The following is a 19,529-nucleotide window of genomic DNA, read 5'->3' as shown; positions in this document are numbered from 1 at the left end:
TTTTCCTGTAAGTTTATTCACAACTCAAAAGAGGAACAAGTTATTATGTTTGAGAGCTTGTGGCCTTGTTGAAAAGAGCAAGTATTTAAATGGGGTGTGGGGAATCTGGGGGTTATCTATCATTTGCGAGGCGACCATAAATAAATATTGCACGGCACTGTTGATTGCTTAGACAGTGCACTAGTGAACTACTCATGTACCCAACAACGGCAAACAACAAAACATCGGTGGTAGTGCATGACCTAGTGGCTGAGAAATACAGATTTATCTGGTTTGGCTGCATTTCCCTGCTTGACCAAGGCTGTCACCAAGATCTCTCATTATGTATGTACAAATATTTCAAAATACTTCTGATCTCAGGCAAATTAGATTAGGGATAGTCAATGTGTAGTAACAATTTAGCATGTGTGACTGTCAGTATTACACTATTATACATCTAATATTCAGACTCCATCTAATAATATTAAGACTGCTCCCCATACCATTAATGACTGACCAACCGTATTAATGCTCTTGTTTGTAATAATGGACCTCTTCTTATAAATTATCTACTAAAAAACCTGCTAAAACATGAAACACCACACCACCAACACAAAAGCACACAACTATTAAATGTGTCAGTCTACCAACTACTGAAGAATAAAAATTAAAACAAAAATTTGACTAAAAAGTGTGTGCTGGAAAACAAACCACAAATATATTGCAACAAAGCTTGTCAGATTTCCCTCAACAGAACTTGAGCAGGAGTTGTAAGCCCCAGTGCTGTAGGTGATTCTGTGAATAGTAGTGGAAACAAAAAACAATGTTATAGGACGGACCCATCGATAGACCATACTTATGGTGAGTGAAAGTTAATCTCTTTAATGAGGTTTTATGAAAGGGCTAATGTAGCCAGTTAATGTCAGGTATAATTTCATGGTAGCATGGATGACAATGATTACAATGAAGTTGTCATTATGGAACTTCCTGAAGAAATGCTATGGAGCGGATATAAAGTTTTCCTTTATAGAATTACAATTACTTATTCCAATACTGTAATGTAAAGTTATTTAATTCTAATTTGTATAAAAATATTTTCTGAGTAAATCTACACTTTATGTTTGATTTCTTTTTTTAATTTGTATTTTTTTTTTGCTATTAGAAAGAATGAACAAGTCACTGGCAATACCAGGCAAAACATTATCTTCTATAAATGAAGATTTCTCGCTCTGCCTTAAAGCAACTTTTTGTATGAGTACAAAAAGGTGACTGCAAGTAATAGTCATGGATGGAGTTAATAGTTTTGAATAAAATGATTGCATAACATGAATAAGAAGAAATTGACAAACAGCACAGCCGTCAGTCACATTAAAAAGTAATTCTAGTGGCCCCTGAATGTGGATTATATTAAAGTATACAGATAGTATATTGTAAACGCAGAAACAACCCCAAACAAAACAGGCATTTAACAATTAGATGAGAGCTTCAGTGAAGGCTCTGGCAAAAAGTCATCGAGGAATGATAGTCCCTCTGTGCATTTGTTCAAGGCATTTCAGATTCAGTCATACAACCTTAAAAAAAAAAAAAAAAAAAAAAATCAATAACACTCAGTGGCTGTAATTTCCATCAGGAGAGCTTCTTCAGAGGAAGAAAAAAAAAAAAAACATGCTCTAATGCTTCCAAGGTCCTAAATAATAATAATAATAATAAGAAGAAGAAAACCTCAATTGGACAGTAATGCATGGCCCTTTTGACAGAAAAAGCAGATACACAAAACACCTTTCGTAATATGGCTACATCCATTCTCAATGGAAAGGGAGCAACAACTTCCCACTTACTGTTTTATGTTGTAAGAAGGGCAAAAGACAACTGGTCAATTGTATTTTATGACCAACTGCAATGGTATAAAGATCTTTGACAGATTTAATTCTGCCTAGTAAAAATGACATGTTTATAAATGTTAGCTTCTAAGGTTACCCACCACATACTTTAAACAAGTGTGTAGATATACACACACATTTTTTATTTTATAACACACAAATACTCTATATACACACATACATGTATATATTATATCTATTATAAAAGAAAATCTTGAGACGAGACTATTGCCAAGAGATTTTTTCAAGTCCCGCCCTTATCTCAATCATTTTCAGCCACGCCCACGGTCCTCTCACCCATCATTAGTGTGAATGCTTTTGTCAGCCACAGTTCCTGCACTCACAGCTCATATAAATTTTTAAGTTTTCCTTACTTTTAGTTCCCAATAAAAAGACTTATTACAGTAGAGTCTCACTTATCCGACATAAACAGGCCAGCAGAACGTCAGATAAGCGAAAATGTCGGATAATGGGAGGTGTTAAGAAAAAGCCTATTAAACGTCAAACTATGTTATAATTTTACACATTACGAACCTAATATGGTGGAACCTCGGTTCATGAACGTCTCTGAACACGTACAAATCGGGTTTTGACCAAAAAGTTTGCCAAACTTTTGCATCTACTCACGACCACACACTAGGTACATGAACGAGTTAGTTTTCCCTTTTGGTTTGCGTGCGCCGATGATTTCTGCACGTGTTCCGTCTCTCCCTGTGCAGCAAGAGAGAAAGAGCGCGAGAGAGAGACACAGACAGACAGACAGACACACACACACACGCGAGAGAAAGAGAGACACAGGCAGGCGCACGCACGCACACGAGAGAGAGAGAGAGAGACAGCCACACACATACACGCGAGCGAGAGAGAGACAGGCACGCACACACACACGCCAGAGAGGGCTGGCCACATACTCCATTGTAACCATGTTTTACAACAAAACAAAAAAATTTAACTGAAAAAATGAACTTGGCAACAAAAAATAGACTACGCTCACGCTTGCAACTTGCAGTTCTTGTTGCCGATTGATGCGTGTTTTTTTATTTTTTTGTGGTGGGACGTCGGATAATACAGAATGTTGGATAAGTGAGACTCTACTGTATGTCCAAATCTTATTGAAGAATTTCATCCCAAAGGGTTATCAAAAGAAGTACACGCGCAATCCTAGCACTGAAAAATTATAAAGTCAAACAAAATAACATGGAAATTGTTGATCGGTTACACGGCATATTGATTAAATGTGTATCAGTAGACATGTTGAAACAGTTCATGGTGTGGATGATGAAAACTTCAACTTACAGTACATAGAAAAATATCTACAACCGTTAACCCCGTCCGAATTACTGTTGAAAGAAGGACGTATCGTAATGTTATGGGCTATACAATAGGACAAGATTAATTGTATTCAAAATTGGTAGAACAATTGACATGTAAAATTTTAACAGGTGACAAGAAAGGTAATGTAGTATATCTTCTGCAGATAATATCAGACACTAAAGGAGATCTTGATATGCCAATCGTATGAAAACGTTTACAGTTTCACGTTAGAATAGCTTTTGCTATGACAATTAAGCAATCACAGGGACAAACATTCAAAAAATGTGGTTTATTTATTATAGAGAAAGAAACGATATTCACTCATGGTCAGATATACATTGCATTGTCACGATGCAAGTCCAAAAATGGTCACTGACCGACTGACTCATCACTAATTCTCCAACTTCCCATGTAGGTAGAAGGCTGAAATTTGGCAGGCTCATTCCTTACAGCTTACTTACAAAAGTTGGGTAGGTTTCATTTCGAAATTCTACGCGTAATGGTCATAAATGGAAGCTATTTTTCTCCATATAATGTAATGGAGTTGAGCTCGATGGCCGTGGGGGGGCAGAGTTTCGTGTGACATCATCACGCCTCCCACGTAATCATGTGAACAGACTGTCAACGCATTACGTGGAAAACCAGGAAGAGCTCCAAAAAGCGCTGAAGAAAACATGCATTATACAATTGAGAAGGCAGCGAAACAATAAGAAGCGAGCGAGTGACATATACTGTACAAGCATATTCATGCCTGCAGCTACTTCAGAAACAAAGCACGGTGTAAAACTAAAGTTTAAATTAAGTTCATAGACAGGCTGCCGCTGTCATTTGTCATGCCCACGGCTAATGCGGGATACAAGTTTAATGAGAGGACGCAGGGTATAAACGACAGTTTTGATCACTTTCTAACTAAGTTCAAATTGCTGGTCAAAGGCTGTGCTTATGCAAATTCCGAGAGACTGTGTTTGTGGGGGATTGACAGTTAAGGCGGGTGGAGGAGTGACATCATCCTCTCCCCTCCCATTCACCTCATTTCGCTCTGAGCTGAGCTCCGCGGCTAACGCCGTCTTCCGAAGCAACTTCGTCACACTGCCACCAAATACTCACAGAAAAATCCACAAGTTAATACACACGCTGTCTCTAGAGTTTCTCCACACTGAATCCTCCAGGCACTACTTACAAAAGGTTACATTGACAATCATGTTACGTCATTTTTAAAATGTTTCATTTCAAACGATTCATTTTACCCTCGCACCCCCTTGGTTTGAGAAGAAGTATGAAAAACTATGAGGTTAACACAGAAAAACAGATCACCAAATCAAGCTTTATGAATAATCGATTCGCCATCAATAATTGTTTTGGTAAAGCCATACTCAGTGTAATCCTCCTTCCATTTTATAATTTTTCTGCCACTAGCCATAATTAAATGAACGGTAAAAAAGTAAGAGCGAAGCGAGGGTGACTTATTCAGGCAGGCATATATATGACAGCAACACTCATGACAATGTCAATCATGTTACGTTATTATTAAAATGTTTCCTTTTCTTTTTCATTACTTCTTTAACACACTACTTCTCCTATTTTGCTATATATATATATATATATATATATATATATATATATATATATATATATATATATATATATATATATATATATATATATATATATATATATATATATATATATATATATATATATATATATATGACCTCCAAAGAGCGCCGAGATTTTTGATCACGTGAACGGGTCTACAAAAAATGGGGTCTCCTGCCCAGCGAAAGTCGAGCAGCCGGCGCGCGCGCATAGCTGTGCCGGCCTTTGAGATGCTGACTGCACTTCTGCCTTAAGTCAAAGTGAGCACTTTTAATTTTTTTCATCCTCCCCCTGAGCTATAGCCCAGACAAGTGCAAACACGGGACCCCTTTTCTACAATGCGGCAAACTAATATTAAGGCGATTCGCACTTTCTTTTGCACGTATCCGATTAGGAGGTCGTCAGCTCGGATTATGAAGACACTCACAGGAGTGGAGGACTGACAGTGCCATCACAGCCGATTAATGGCAGGGACGTCTCACCAGTCTACACAAGACCCACCGCGACTGTCCCCAAAAGGCGATCATATTGTCAGCGAACACATCTTTCTATACTATATAAAAGAAAAAGGCAAGTTTCCTTTCTTTACACCTTTTTTCCCAAACCAAAGCCTTTCTCTCTTAACACTGCAGAGGACACAAAACAAATTTTCTTTAAATGCCGGTAAGGAACATTACCAGAGGCAGAAATTTGGACGTTCACATAGAAAATGTAATTTCTATACCACAGCCGTCGTGTAGCGCCTTTCAAAAGGGATCAAATACCGAGAGATGATCCATATACATTTTAGCTGCTGTTAGTACTACTTACCTGTTCTGTTACACCGTCTTGTAAATGTAGTTAACCCGCAACCACTCCAGTAGTGCTCAATGTACCTATACTTCTTAAAATAATGTTTTACTGTTTAATAACTTAGACTACATTTTATTATTTTTCCCTTGCACTCAGTGACCAAAGCTATACACACACAATATATAATGTGTGTGTATTATATATATATATATATATATATATATATATATATATATAGACTCAAACCCATTATGACAGCAGCAATCCAAGCTGTGAGAAAACAGTAAAAAGGAGGCGTGCCAGACGTCGTGGTACATTTTCTGATGCAGCTAGACGAAAACAACTTCGTGACGCTGCCGCCAAATACACAAAACAATTACTTTGACAATCATGTTACATTATTTTTAAAATGTTTCCTTTTCTTTTTCATAACTTCTTTACCACGACATCGCTAAGTAAGCGTGGTATTTTGTGTGTGTGTGTGTGTGTGTGTGTGTGTGTGTGTGTGTATATATATATATATACATACATACATACATACATACATACATACACACACACACACACACATATATATACATACACATATATACATACACACACAATTTATATATTTTTATATATACATATCTGTATATACAGAAATATACACACAAATATAAATAATCAGGGATATAATGGTCATTAATAGTAAAAATGTTATTCCTTGGGGAAAAAAGTGTTGTGAATTAGACAAATCAGCTAAGTAATACATCATTTTCTATCTTGAGCTTGAGTATAAGTCTTTAATCATCTTTTAAAAAAAATAAACCACAAACATTGTGCAGAAAAGGAAAATACACATTACAAAGGCAATTGAGCAAATTACTCATGCAAAAGGTAGAAATGAGAGATGATGTGTGACTGAAGCCTTACAGTCACTAGGAATGTGCAGGGAAAGACTGGCATTTCCTGCAATAGCAGTATTTAAATAATTTATATAATTTTTCTTTTGTTTCAACATAAAAAAATTTCATACATTAGATATGTGATGGATGTGAAGACAAATTCAAAATCTGCAGTACTGAACACAAGAATATCATTAAACAAAAGTATAAGATCCTTATTCGTAAAAGCACAAAAATTTTACTTGTCTCATACTGATACAAAAAAAAATCAAGGTTATTTGTATGTGCTTTTATATTTTTATGAGTTAATAAAAACAAAAGTGAGAGTTGGGGGATTAACTAGGGTTGGGATGAGCATCAAAACAAACCACCATATCACAAGAACACTTTAGAAAATCCTTCTGAAAAGCTCAGCTTTTTTCCAGCTAATTTTACTGTTCTGTTGACAGCAGCATCAACTGTACCCTACAATCTCTTCCTCAAGGTCAGAAAGATTTCTCTAAAGATTCAAAATTATGAAGAAATTTATCTTGCACTTGTTCAGGTATAAATTACAAATATTCAGATGAAAAAAATACTAATTGTGTTGCTCCAACATTTTTGTAATGATTGTACAAAATATGCTGAGATTACAATTACACTACGACAAAAAAATTAATTATCAAATGCAACTTCTCCAAAACACACCATGCTTTTGTTATTTGTCAAAAAGTGACCCCACACAAAAATTGGAGTAGCTATGGTGGAGACAGAAGAATCATCCTGGAATGGTGGTCTCTAAGATCTCTAAAGAAATGACATTTAGGATTAAAGAAAGCTATTTTTTGGTACATAGGAAACTGCAGCACAACCAACAGAAGGAAGCTAAAGGCGGACTGCTTAAGGGCACAAATTACATACTGTATACTTAATGGAATTTGCCTCATGATGCAAGTATGATATCAGCCATAAAATTTCTTTTAAATTTTTTTTTAATTTAGAATGCACTTTAAATCTTTTCTGTTACTTTTAATAAAGCTATTCTTTGTTGTAAATTGGTCCATATTTCTTTCTCTTTTTATTCTCTTATACGTTAATAAGGATACAGTGTTATGCAGAGGTGTACTTATAACAATTTTATAGACAACTGATACTATTTATAGTCGCGTAGGGGGCGCGAGAGGTTTTCTTCTTCCTAGGGGGGGCATGACAGAAAATAATTGAGAAGCACTGGTTTAATGGAACACTGTAACACAAACACTTGAGGACTATTGAGAGAAGTTAGTGTTTTTACCGACTTACTAGCTTTGAGGTTCTCATAATAAAAGTTAGCTTTAATTTCAGATAAATATGCAGAAGTCATCACTAACAGTGATGAACAGCAATGCACAGCATGGGCATTTTGTCTTTCTTGTGTATGTGTCATTAAAAGTAATCAACAGCACACACAAAAAGTTTTGTCACCTCAAGGTCAAGGTAAGAACCCTGACCACCAGTGGGTAATTATGCCAAGTGGTAGGAAGTCCTACTTGTAATTTCCAGCATGTGAAGTGTGCTTCTCAACTGTGACATGTCAGATAGTTCATTTCAGCTGACTTCAGTTTTTATTTTCCCAAGAAGGCAATTTGGTTCGTCTTCAGGTTTTAAAGAGAGACCATGACATAACATTAAAAATACACCACAAAGAACACAGCCATCAAACAAATGTACTAAAAAATAATTGAAATACAGCATAGCACATAACACTTAACAGTATAACATTAGATCACATAAAAAATTAAACCAACTTTAAGACTTGACTGATGCAAATGACAACTGATCATTCCATGGAGAACACCAAGTAAACCATAAAGGTGAAAAAATTTCAAATTATATTTAATATGTTTGATTTAATATTTAGACCTTACTGATGATTGATGCCAATGCTACTGTTCATCAAATGATTTAAACTGGCTTGTGGCATCATATTCAAAAAGACTTGAGGCTGTAATTGATGCCAAAGGTGCATCAACAAAGTATTGAGCAAAGGCTGTGGATACTTATGTACATGTTATTTCTCAGTTTTTTTATTTTTAATAAATTTGCAAAAACCTCAAGTAAACTTTTTTCACGTTGTCATTATGGGGTGTTGTGTGTAGAATTATGAGGAAAAAAATTAATTTAATCCATTTTGGAAAAAGGCTGTAACATAACAAAATGTGGAAAAAGTGATGCGCTGTGAATACTTTCCGGATGCACTGTATTAGCTGCTTGACGCCGGTTTTGCAACCGATGACAGATTCATGCTGCCAAATGAGTCTCCACCTTACCAAATGCCATTGCTATGGATCTTACAAAGCAAGACAAAGGAAGACTGGAAAGCCAAGCTAAGAAGCAGCTGCAAATTTAGTGCTTATTCAGCATTTAAAAGTTTAACATGATTGTTATATAGTAAAAGTTGTGCATAAACTGCCAAACAGAAACAAACATCATCTCTTTACGTTCGCCAAATTCGTTTTGAATTCGGTTTAGAAAACGCTGCATACTGGGTATACATTTTTTTTTTTTTTTAATTTTTAGTAATTTTATTACAATCCATACAAAGCAATCAAGATTTTACAAAAAGAAAAATTGAGTTAAGAACAGATCGATCCCCACCCCTGAGAGAGAGAGCAAGCCAAATAACGTTAAATTTAAGGCTTGTAAACATACCTAATTTAAAAAAAAAAATACATTTTTATATGGGATCACGTTTTACATTGGCACCCTGATCAGACTGACTCTTAATTTATCCCGATTGCACTGAATACTGGGGTGTGTGTGTTAATTTGCCCTGACATGCACTGGCAGTCCATCTGGATTTGGATGTGCCAATGCTGCCTCAACACATACCATCTTCTTGCAATCTTTTATTAAATAAGCAAAATGAATGTAAAACCTAAATAATTGCTTGTCAAGGTAAGTAACCAGAATGCAGTCCTTCCTTGCTTCTCATCCATGCTCTCTGATTGCTTTGGCAGTCAGCTGCTGTGCAGAAACACCACCAAAATTCACATGACCAGAAAACTGTAAAATGTTTATTTGCAACCTTGAATTGACTTAAGCAGGCTTGGCAATGTAAGCAAGTTGTTAATGTGTACCGACATTTAATTTTAATTGAATTTATGCTGATTTGGAATTAAGATTTCAACTGTTTTCAAGAAATGTTACATCCTTCTACAAGTAATAATAAGAAGTTGCATTTATAGAGCATCTTTCACAAACCCAACGTTGCTTTACATATAGATGGGGACAAAAAAAATTGTTTTGCTACTATGTCATTTACTTATGAACAAGCTTTGTTTTTGTATTTAATGAAAAACATAGCTCCTGATAAAACCTGAAGTTTTTTGTTTTTTTTTAAACCAATTTGCTCTCTGCTTTTAAATACTTAAACGTATTACTTCTGAAACTGCCAGCAACTTATAACTGTTCAGTATATAAATGAATCCACCCATCTTTCAAACACTACAATCTGCTATTGGTGGACTGGAAACAGAGTCTGACTTGTCCTACGTGTAAACAAATGACAAAAACAGGGATACCAGCAAATGTACTGATATGGAGCAAGTTAAAGTACATGCCTATTTTTGATGTTGTGAAACCGTTTCCTGAATACCATTACAATTTTTCCAATGGGTATTATTAGTAACTGTTATTTAACCTGTTTAAATGTTAAAATATATTCCTGACAATGTGTCATACACTAGATGTCATTCTTTTTATTCATGTTGTTTCTTAGGAAAAGGGATACTTAAATGCACCAGCAATAACTGGTACAATACATATCGGTAATTGGCCATCTCTGCTGCCAACCTATCAATATCAGCATCAGTTGGGCACTAGTAACCACACTTAATCAACCTATCCATAGTGTAAAATGCTTCAAAATTATCACCACTGAGGATTTATGATGTTCTAAGAAGCTGCGAGGAACCAGATCCTGCCAAAAGCACTGTGCCACTCTTCTATATTTGGGAATCTGATAAACAGGTGAGGATCTTATAGTATCACTACTCTTAAAAACCAATGCCAAGATTTTGTCAAGTGGGCTTGCTCTTCGTCATATACACCTAACATGCCATCTTTATTCATTTCATAGGATCAGACAGGACTTATCAAGTGCAGACATACACTTTGCTGTCATAGCAGCCAGAGGCACTATTACTTCTAGATGCAGAAATGCCTTTTGATAAGATTTGAATGGGACTAATTATCTGGCATACTACATACATTTGGCACAAATGACTGGCAGAATAAAATGGTTTTACTCAATTCCTAAAGCACCAGTTTAGATAATCCAGTATTTTTGCTCTTTACTACATAAAGATGAGAGATGCTAAATGGTATGTCTAGACAAAAGGTCAAAGACTTCCTCAGTCTCTTCTCTGTAAAAAAAAACTCCAATGCAGCACAATCGCAGTTTTACTTGCTTGATTAAATAATGTGGTCAAACAATTAAAGCCGATACTGTTTCAGTTTGTTGAGATTACTTTCACCCAGTTTAAAGGAGTGTCTTCAAACCAATGCATGCCAAGTGGGAAACTTCTTAACCAGCAAAAACAGGACAAATACAGGTATGGCAATCACTTGAAACGTTTGATCCAAATAGGTTTAAATTTTACAAATGCACTATAAACTGAAAACAAATGCAGAAATTGACCCTTCTGTAGCAAAAACAGTAAGAACAAGAAATAGATTAATAAAATATGCATCTCAAATTGTACAAACTGAAAAGAAATAGAAAACTTACCTTCACAAAGCTCATGCGAATGGTGCACATTTTGGTGAGTTCATAGACTGCTTCAAAACCATGATTCACTGACTGAGCCAAAAGCTCTGCAAACTCCTGATTGTTGAAAATCTTCAAGCTGCAGCCACTTGGGATTTTGCATACTGTTGTGGGGTGGAAGCTATGGTGGTAATTGCAGTTTCGACTCTGCACAAAAATGCTGCTGTCACTAAGGCACTCGGCATATACTTCTCCCCCAACATAATAAAGATGGACTCCTAAAAAGACATTACAGCAACAAATAAGAACCATCCTGCTGAAAACAGTAGTCCTTAGCACAGCCTTTAAAACATTTAAAACAACACAGAGAAATGCTTTGTCAAAGTATGCATACAAGTTAACAGTTTTGGCTTGTGCTGAATAAAGCATGTAAATAAAGTGCAACATTCATAATGGACAATGCTGTATATGGCCATGTGTAAAACTAAATTTCTGCACTGAGCATCTTCACTCAGGCACTGGCAAAACTGTTAACTCACCCACATTACGGAATACTAAAATATCTATTGTATATAATGTATTCAGAAAGTTTTCAGATCCCTTCACTTTCTGCACACTTTTACTGTGTTGAAGATTTAATCTTAAATGGCAAGTTTTTCCATTTATACCCAGCAATCTAAACTCAAAAACCCAAGACAAAATGAAAATATGTTTTCAGAAAGGTTTGCACATTTATTAAAAATCGAAAACTGAAAACACAACACACATAGGCATTTCAAATCCTGTGCTGGGGTGCATCCTGTTTGCTTTAGTCATCTTTGAGATGTGTTCAGAACTCGACAGCAGTCCAGTTGTAGTAAACTGAATCAATAGGACACTGTTTAGAAAGGCACACATATACCTGGGTATAAAAGGTCCTACAAATTACACTGCATGTTAGGACAAAAACAAAGCCATAAATTTCTAGGACCTCTACAATCTAACTGTGTTGTAGGGACAGATCATGGCAAGAGGATAACGCACTTCCTAAATCATTTGTATTCCCAGGTGCACAGTGGCCACCAAAAATTGTAAAACTAAAAGTAGTTTAGGACCACTAGGATTCTTCTTAGAGTTGGCTGTAAATGGGTAAAAGGGGGCCTTGGTCAAGGAGGTGACCAAAAAGCCAATGGTCACTCTAACAGAACTTCAGAAGTCCGCTGCCGAGTTGGGAGAACCGGTTGGAAGGACATCATCATCAGAATCACTCTTAAGAGTAAAAGGTGGATGTGAGCCAGATTAGAGTTTGACAAATAGCAATTAAAAGAGGTGTTAGGAAAAAGATTCTCTGGTCTAATAAGAGAAAAACTGAACTCTTGGGGCAAAGCTTCCAGCACTACATCTGGCGAAAACCAGGAACTGCTCATCACCTGCCTCACACTGGTGGTAGCAACATGCTATGGGGGCACGTCTCAGTCTCAGTGATAAGGAGACTAAATTCAGATTCAGATTCATTGATTCACAAATCTATTAATAAACATACAGGAACAAACAAAAAAGTAACTTCTGTTGAAGTTGGGACATGTTCAGTGGGATGTTTTTGTTTTGTCATTTGAGACAACATAACTGGGCTAATTTTTTTTTTGAGAACATGGTTTTGTTTACCATGATATTTTACTGGATACACAGTACTTCAATATATTAATGTTACCATGCTTCATTAATACGGTTTCTTCATTTTCAAGTGATGGTTTATACTGAAATGTTACATTTTAAACTGATGAGGTTACAACTTAAACGTTCTATATCTAAATTTAAAGGCCTATAACATTTCTTAATGTTATTCAGTATGCTGCCAGCCCTATATAGTATAAAACCAGAGACGACTTCATTATACCAACACACTATGGTAAAACAGACTATATTTGTTGCTGCAAGTGTAGGCAATGTATTAAGTTTTATACACTTTAAGGTTTCACTGAAATAGTGAATGACTGATAATCATGGATTTAAATTAGCTGGCTCTTATTCAGAAATAGTTTAAGTTTTAACCTATGAAACGTTTAAAAAAAACTGCAAAAAGGCTGTGCCACATAAGTCAGCAAACGTGAAGTTGAACGAAAACCCAAGCCAGATGTTTCAACTCTAACTTTTTCTCTTGCAAACCCCAGCCAAGCACAAACCCACCACAAGAAAATAAACTACTTTAACATTGCTGCCCGTTCCCTTCACTCACTTTAACTCTGCATTATTAAGCATTACGCTTAAATTGTTTTAAGAAAATAGCAATGTAAGTTACCTTGTCTCGTACAAACTTTTCCGTAATGGAAAAAATCTGAATCCAATCCTCTTTTTGAGTAGGATGGAAAAGCAATGTTAATTGAGACCAATTAATTCAGCACCAGTTGCTTTTAATTTTATAATTTACGAGACAAAAAAACATGAAGACCAATAAACTCCTCAGATATTAAATGAAACATAGTCTGAATGCTAGAAAAGTCTCCCTAAATTGAGACAGCCTGTCTGTCTAAATACCATGATAGACAGAAGTGTCTGTTTCAAATTCTGTTATTAAACCTCATTCATACATCATATTTTAAACATTTTCTTCCCAAGTTATTCATTTTTTCATTAACCACTTATAGCCTAAAATTAAACCTAATAGTAAATATACAGGTTCCAAAAACAGCATAACATTAGCACTCACATATTGTAAGACAAGACAACCTTTATGAAACTGACAAAAATCTTTACAGTACACAAAGTACTATGGCAAACCATTGCCTACCTTTGCCAATGTGCCGCCTGGTATTCTCAATGGTAGAGTTTCGGTTCACATTGGACAGCAGCCCAAGACAAAATCTGTTTCTGTTATTTGAAGGATCAGTGAAGCCATCCACCAACACACTTGTGGAGGATGCCTGGAAGGCTTCTCCCACGCGATTATTGAGCTCATAGTAGACAATGGAACACCAGTACTTTGGCTCTTCGTATGCCACTGGCTGAACATCTGCAGAGGAAGTAAGATGTTGGATTTAGAAAGTGTTTCTGTTAAGGCCTGCAAGTTCTAAAAGAGCCATTCTTAAGCACATTAATCATTTTATTTACCTCATACACAGTGAGGAGGATGGAGAACAGATTATAGGGATGCATTTAATTTAAACAATACACTTTTTATGTAAAAGAATGAAGCTATAGACTCTGAACTGAATGAAGAATGCTTCGAGGATGATCGATTGGGGTTTCTATCAAGCAAGAAACACTTGTAATGAAATATGTCTTGGATCTTGGCTAAACACTCATTCTCTGTCTCTCTCTCTCTCACACTCACACACTAATTTTGTTGCTAGCCTTGCTCTGGAGGCAAGTATAAATCACTCACAGTCCACTTTTATTTGTTGCTCTGTCCACGACTTTCAGTTCTAATGTCAGCCTTTCTACTAAGTTATTTTATAAGCCACAGCAGAGCCATCAGTATATACACATTTATCTTTGCTTCTAAATCACTGCTAAACTACAGCAGTATTATGAAAAGTACAAAGAAAAATGTATCTTCCGACAGAGAATAACATAGAAGGAGAAAGTCTTTCTAAACAGCAAACCAAAGCTGACTGTGGCAAAGCGCTTTTCCACAAGTTCTCCCATTCAGGGTGCAACTGTGCACTGTGAAAACACAAAGCATTTCAAAATGGACAGAACATCATTGAATAAAAATGCTGTAAAACAAGTTTATTAGTTTTCCCAAAATAATACTACTGTCAAGTTAAAGACGTTTGAAAAATGCATAGACAATAATTAATGAACATTTATTTTAAAGTGTGACAAACACATTCCCTCAGATGTTTAAAATAGCTATCTTAAATCTGTTTAAAGGAAAACTACATAGGTTAGTATAAATGTTGGTAAGTTAAAAAAAATAAAATAAAAGTTTACTACTGTCAAAAGTCTGTTAAGCATCCCCTGAAAATAAAGCAGAAAAAACACTAAATATGCCAGCTTGACATCAGAGGGAGATTTAAAGAAAGTCTCCACCTAAAAATATTTATAGATGTCACATACCCTATGTAGTCAGTAGTGTTAGCCAAGAAAAAAAAAAGTTAATCTTTAAGAGTAACAATTTCAAAACATCCATGGAAAAAAAATCTTGCGGTACCTGTTATCGCATAGGCCACACATCAAGCCAGTCAGACATACACATTCTGAGCACAAACAACATTTTAGAAAGAGGAAAAAAAAAAAAACATAAACCACTTCCAGAAACCTCTTTTGTGAACTAAAGCTGAACACGCTGAAATGTAAACAAGCATTTCAACTGAAGACCCATTTCTCTTACTTTTTTACTGCTCAAAAGTCAGGCCCAGTAACGGCTTATTCATTGGCTACCATTACATTTGACATCTTATCAATAGTGCAAAGATCACTGAGAGACTTACACCACTCAAGATTAAAAGTTAAAGATAAAGCAGCATAAAATATTGTCAACAAAAGAATTTGCTTCACACTTGTTATATATCTGAGATGCTTCAATGAGCTGAAAGTCAATTCACCTGTGCAGTTTCACAGACTATCACAAAATAATCCCAAGGTTCTCCAGTTGTGGATATGAACATAAATGTAATGATGCGTGGCAAGTATATATTCAAAACCTCATTCAAGCCTTGGCGCACTCCATTTTGGCTCAAAACCGTGTTTTTCCAGAAGCCGTTTATTTAACAATACTTTAGCAATAAAGAGTTTTTATGTGTAGTGAGTATACAACTTAGTGACTTGACATGAGAATTATGCAAAAGGAGTAATATGAACATTTCTTTATGGACGACTTTAATATTGTCTGCTGTTGTCCTTCATTGATTACCTGAGAACAAGAGATAAATATTTCTTGTCCATCACTACAAACTACATGGGGGTTAGAAACAAAAAAAAAAACAAAAAAAACTGGATGGAGTATTGCTTTATATACACTCGGGATGACCTGAAACCAAGCACTGACCAAACAAAATAATCCATAGCTTTAGAATGCCTTGAACTGGGAAAAAATTAAGAAAATAGATGAATTAACAACAAGAAAATAGAAATATTTAAGACCTCAGATCAATCTGCTCAGGAGTCATCCCACTGCATTAAAAATCTTTACAGCCCCATTTGCAGATATGATTTGGCTTCTCACAGTAATGACTGGAAGCTTTGTCAAATTTCACATTACTTTATCAGAGGATTACATAAAAAATGCTATTAATTGCAGTTATTAGCATGTGCAATAGTCACCGATACTAAATCTTGTAACTTTTCACTTGCACATTGCTGTGTACATGTCACTAACTTGGTTAATGCCCTAAAACTGACAAATTTATTTTTTTAGGGAAGGTGAACGCACACAACACAATGATTACAACATATGCACCTCCTGCTTGCCTCTGCATTCTTTAACACACAAAAGTAATTTATCAAGTTACTTGTATTTTAATGGTGCAAGAAAAATATTTAATCATGGTGGAATTATAAAAATGCTAACTAAAAGTGACACAGTAATGATTATCCGAATGAAACAAATGCTGGAGTAGACAAAAATAATCATTGTCGGCAAAGAAAAATCGGTTAAACAATTTTTAGGTGGTGGGCATGGCACAGTGGATAGTCGTCTTGATTCTAAGCCAATTCTTATTAAAGACTTTGTAATAACTAAATATTCTTCTGAAGTACGCATGTTTTCTCCCATAATTGAAAGAGTTAAGTGGAAGAATAACTGGGAGCTGCAAACTGGCTTGTGAAAGTGTGTAGGTGTACAGGGATGAGCTGGCATCCTGTTTTGGGTCAGTACTTGCCTTGCATCTGAAACTGTACACTCTGGGTCTGGAGCATTAATGGAAATGAAGAGGACAGACATTTCCTTGATTAAAAAAAATATTTTAAGGATAAGTAATTGGTTTGCATTAACAATACGTATTTTAAAAAAACAAAAAAAAAACAGGGAACATCAGGATGTTTGTGATTCTGCTTGAAAAAAAAAATTTCTAACAGGGAAAGGAGGAATTAAGAATTGAGTAGGAGGACAACTTCTCTTTCAAAGTCTTAATGACTATTCCTCTTTAAATTGTATGAAGTCAAGGTCGTAGCACTGCCCACTCCATTAGATGTTATGCCAGCTGGCCCATCTAGCTCTATGAATCATGTTTCTTTCACTTGGATCACTTCAAAACTTCCTTTTCAAGTGCAGTTGTGGTGGAGAGCAGGTACTTTGTTCCCCCATTCCCAGAAATCACCCAACAAAGCAGGATGCATATTGTTAAATGAAATCTCAGAAGGCACCTGCCAGTTAACACTTTAACAGCACACACAGCTGCAAAAAAAAAAAAAAAGGAATAAAAATTTCATATATTTTCTAATAAGGGAAATGTGTATTGTAGGCAAACACTTGTAAGATGTACTTTATTCCTAAATGTAAATCACAAGAATAAAAAAAAAATTATATATATATCTCAGTTACCAGAATGAAAATATTTCTCTACTATTGAGATATCACTTGCCAAAAGTGTGCTTCTAAAAGATTTTATAAAATCACACCCAAAACAAAAAAAAAAATTATATCGGGGGCTACTACTGAGTAAGAAATCAGTAAACTGTTATACTGCTGTGCACTAACAATCATGAGATTGAACTGAAAGGGGCAGCATAATAATGAACAGCACCAAAATCATTAGCAGCATAAAGAAACAAAATACAATGATCAATATTTGTAGCAGTAAGCAGAAAAATTGCAAGTTAAGCTGTGTATGTAAACTGAAAAACTTGACAGTGAAATATGCGCTCAAAGAAAAGGAGACTAGCCTTGTCAGTGTAACAGAACCATTCGCTCTCTGAAACAGAAGTTAGGACTGGAGCTTAGATCATTGTGGCATTATTATAATCACAATTTGAATAAACGTGTGTAATTACTATTTTACAAAGCTTTTCTTTCTATAAGAAAATATTTACCTACAACTGCCTAAGCACAACATTCTTATGATTCTGGGGTCTTTTTAAGTATTTCTATCTAGCCTTCAGGGTGTTCGTATTAATATGTGTTATAACCTTTAGGTTTTTTTTCCCTTTTAATGAGAATTTCAATTTTATCATCACTTTCTGGATTTGATGTTTGTTTTAACAATGCTAATTTTCACTACAATTTTATTTATCTTTAGGTGATGTCACTTTGTCTCTTATCACACGACACTGATCACAGCTACCAACAACATCATTTTATCTTCCCAAATGTCTGTTTATTTGTGGATACAACTTTGTTGAAAGAACCTTCTTCATTACCGTAGCTTCTGAATAAGTGTATCAGTTTTATTTTGGGTTTCTGACTTTGGTTTCTGTTTAAGACTTTTCCTTTAAATTCTTCCATCATAACCTGACACTCTGATTTCATGCCTTGCCAGTTTTGACCTTGTTCTCATCTTACCATGTCTTGATTCTGTCCTTGCTAATCATGTCCTGTTCTTGTAGCCGTTCCCTCACTGAAAACAATCCTTACAAATACCCTTAGCATGTATGTTGTTATCAGCACAGACACCATATAAAGTTACATTTTTCAACATTTGCTCATAATCAGAAAACAATGCTTCATGTAGTTCAAAAAGAAAAAAAAAGCTTGTTCAACTAGAGCTTTTTGCTTACCAGATATTTAACCATTATTCAACGTAACAGGCTCCTAAAACAGGGTTGGGGCCATTCATGAACTGGACTCTGATTGCATGGTAAATTCTAATTCACTTCCTGGAATTGGAGTTAGAATTGCAAGCAGCAGATGGGAAATTGAATTGGAATGTCAAGAAACAGAACTGAATTCAAATAAATTCCACTTTCCAAGATAAAATTTGACTTGATTTGCTACATTCTCTACAATACATTAAATATTATGAATTACATGAATCAAACATATAAAAGAAAGAGTAAATGTATGTTTTATACATTATGCATGCTAATTTCACAAATCACTGTTATAAATAAAAAGTAAATAATGAAAGCAAATAGTTTCATTTGCTTGTGTCACTCTAAGCTAGATTAAAACAATGCTTTTAAGAATTCTATGCAACGTGAAGGTTCAAGACCTATGAGTATAAATGAAAGCCAATTAGGGCCAATGTTAAAGGTGTGAGATTGGAAATTATTTCAGATTGTTTGGAAAGATTTTGATCGATTTTGGATTGCTTTTTGGGTATGATCTTGGACTGTTTTAAGGATCTGATTTGTGTATGAACTTTGATGTTTTCTCTTTCTCCACCCATGCAATCCAAAGACATTCTAACAAAGGTACTTTCATTCAGTTTCACCAAAAGTTGCTACTGCAAAGGATTGCTCTTCACCACCAAAGAAGAGATCAAACCTTTCTGC

General features: G+C 35.3%; 1 protein-coding gene across 1 annotated transcript in view; it reads right to left on the bottom strand.

Annotated features, from left to right (window-relative positions):
* The window catches only part of smad1 (SMAD family member 1), a 132,863-nt gene that overhangs the window by 5,164 nt on the left and 108,170 nt on the right, over positions 1-19,529 (bottom strand). The window contains exons 6-7 of the mRNA XM_039750206.1: positions 13,945-14,166; positions 11,199-11,455 (exon numbers count right to left, since the gene is read on the bottom strand). Of these exons, the coding sequence (XP_039606140.1) occupies positions 11,199-11,455; positions 13,945-14,166 (479 nt within the window). The remainder of the gene's footprint in view (positions 1-11,198; positions 11,456-13,944; positions 14,167-19,529) is intronic.

This window comes from Polypterus senegalus, chromosome 4 (assembly GCF_016835505.1).
Source record: "Polypterus senegalus isolate Bchr_013 chromosome 4, ASM1683550v1, whole genome shotgun sequence".
Classification (NCBI taxonomy): Eukaryota; Metazoa; Chordata; class Cladistia; order Polypteriformes; family Polypteridae; genus Polypterus; species Polypterus senegalus.
Note: the sequence above shows the minus strand (reverse complement) of the source record. Positions and strands in the feature narration are given on the sequence as shown.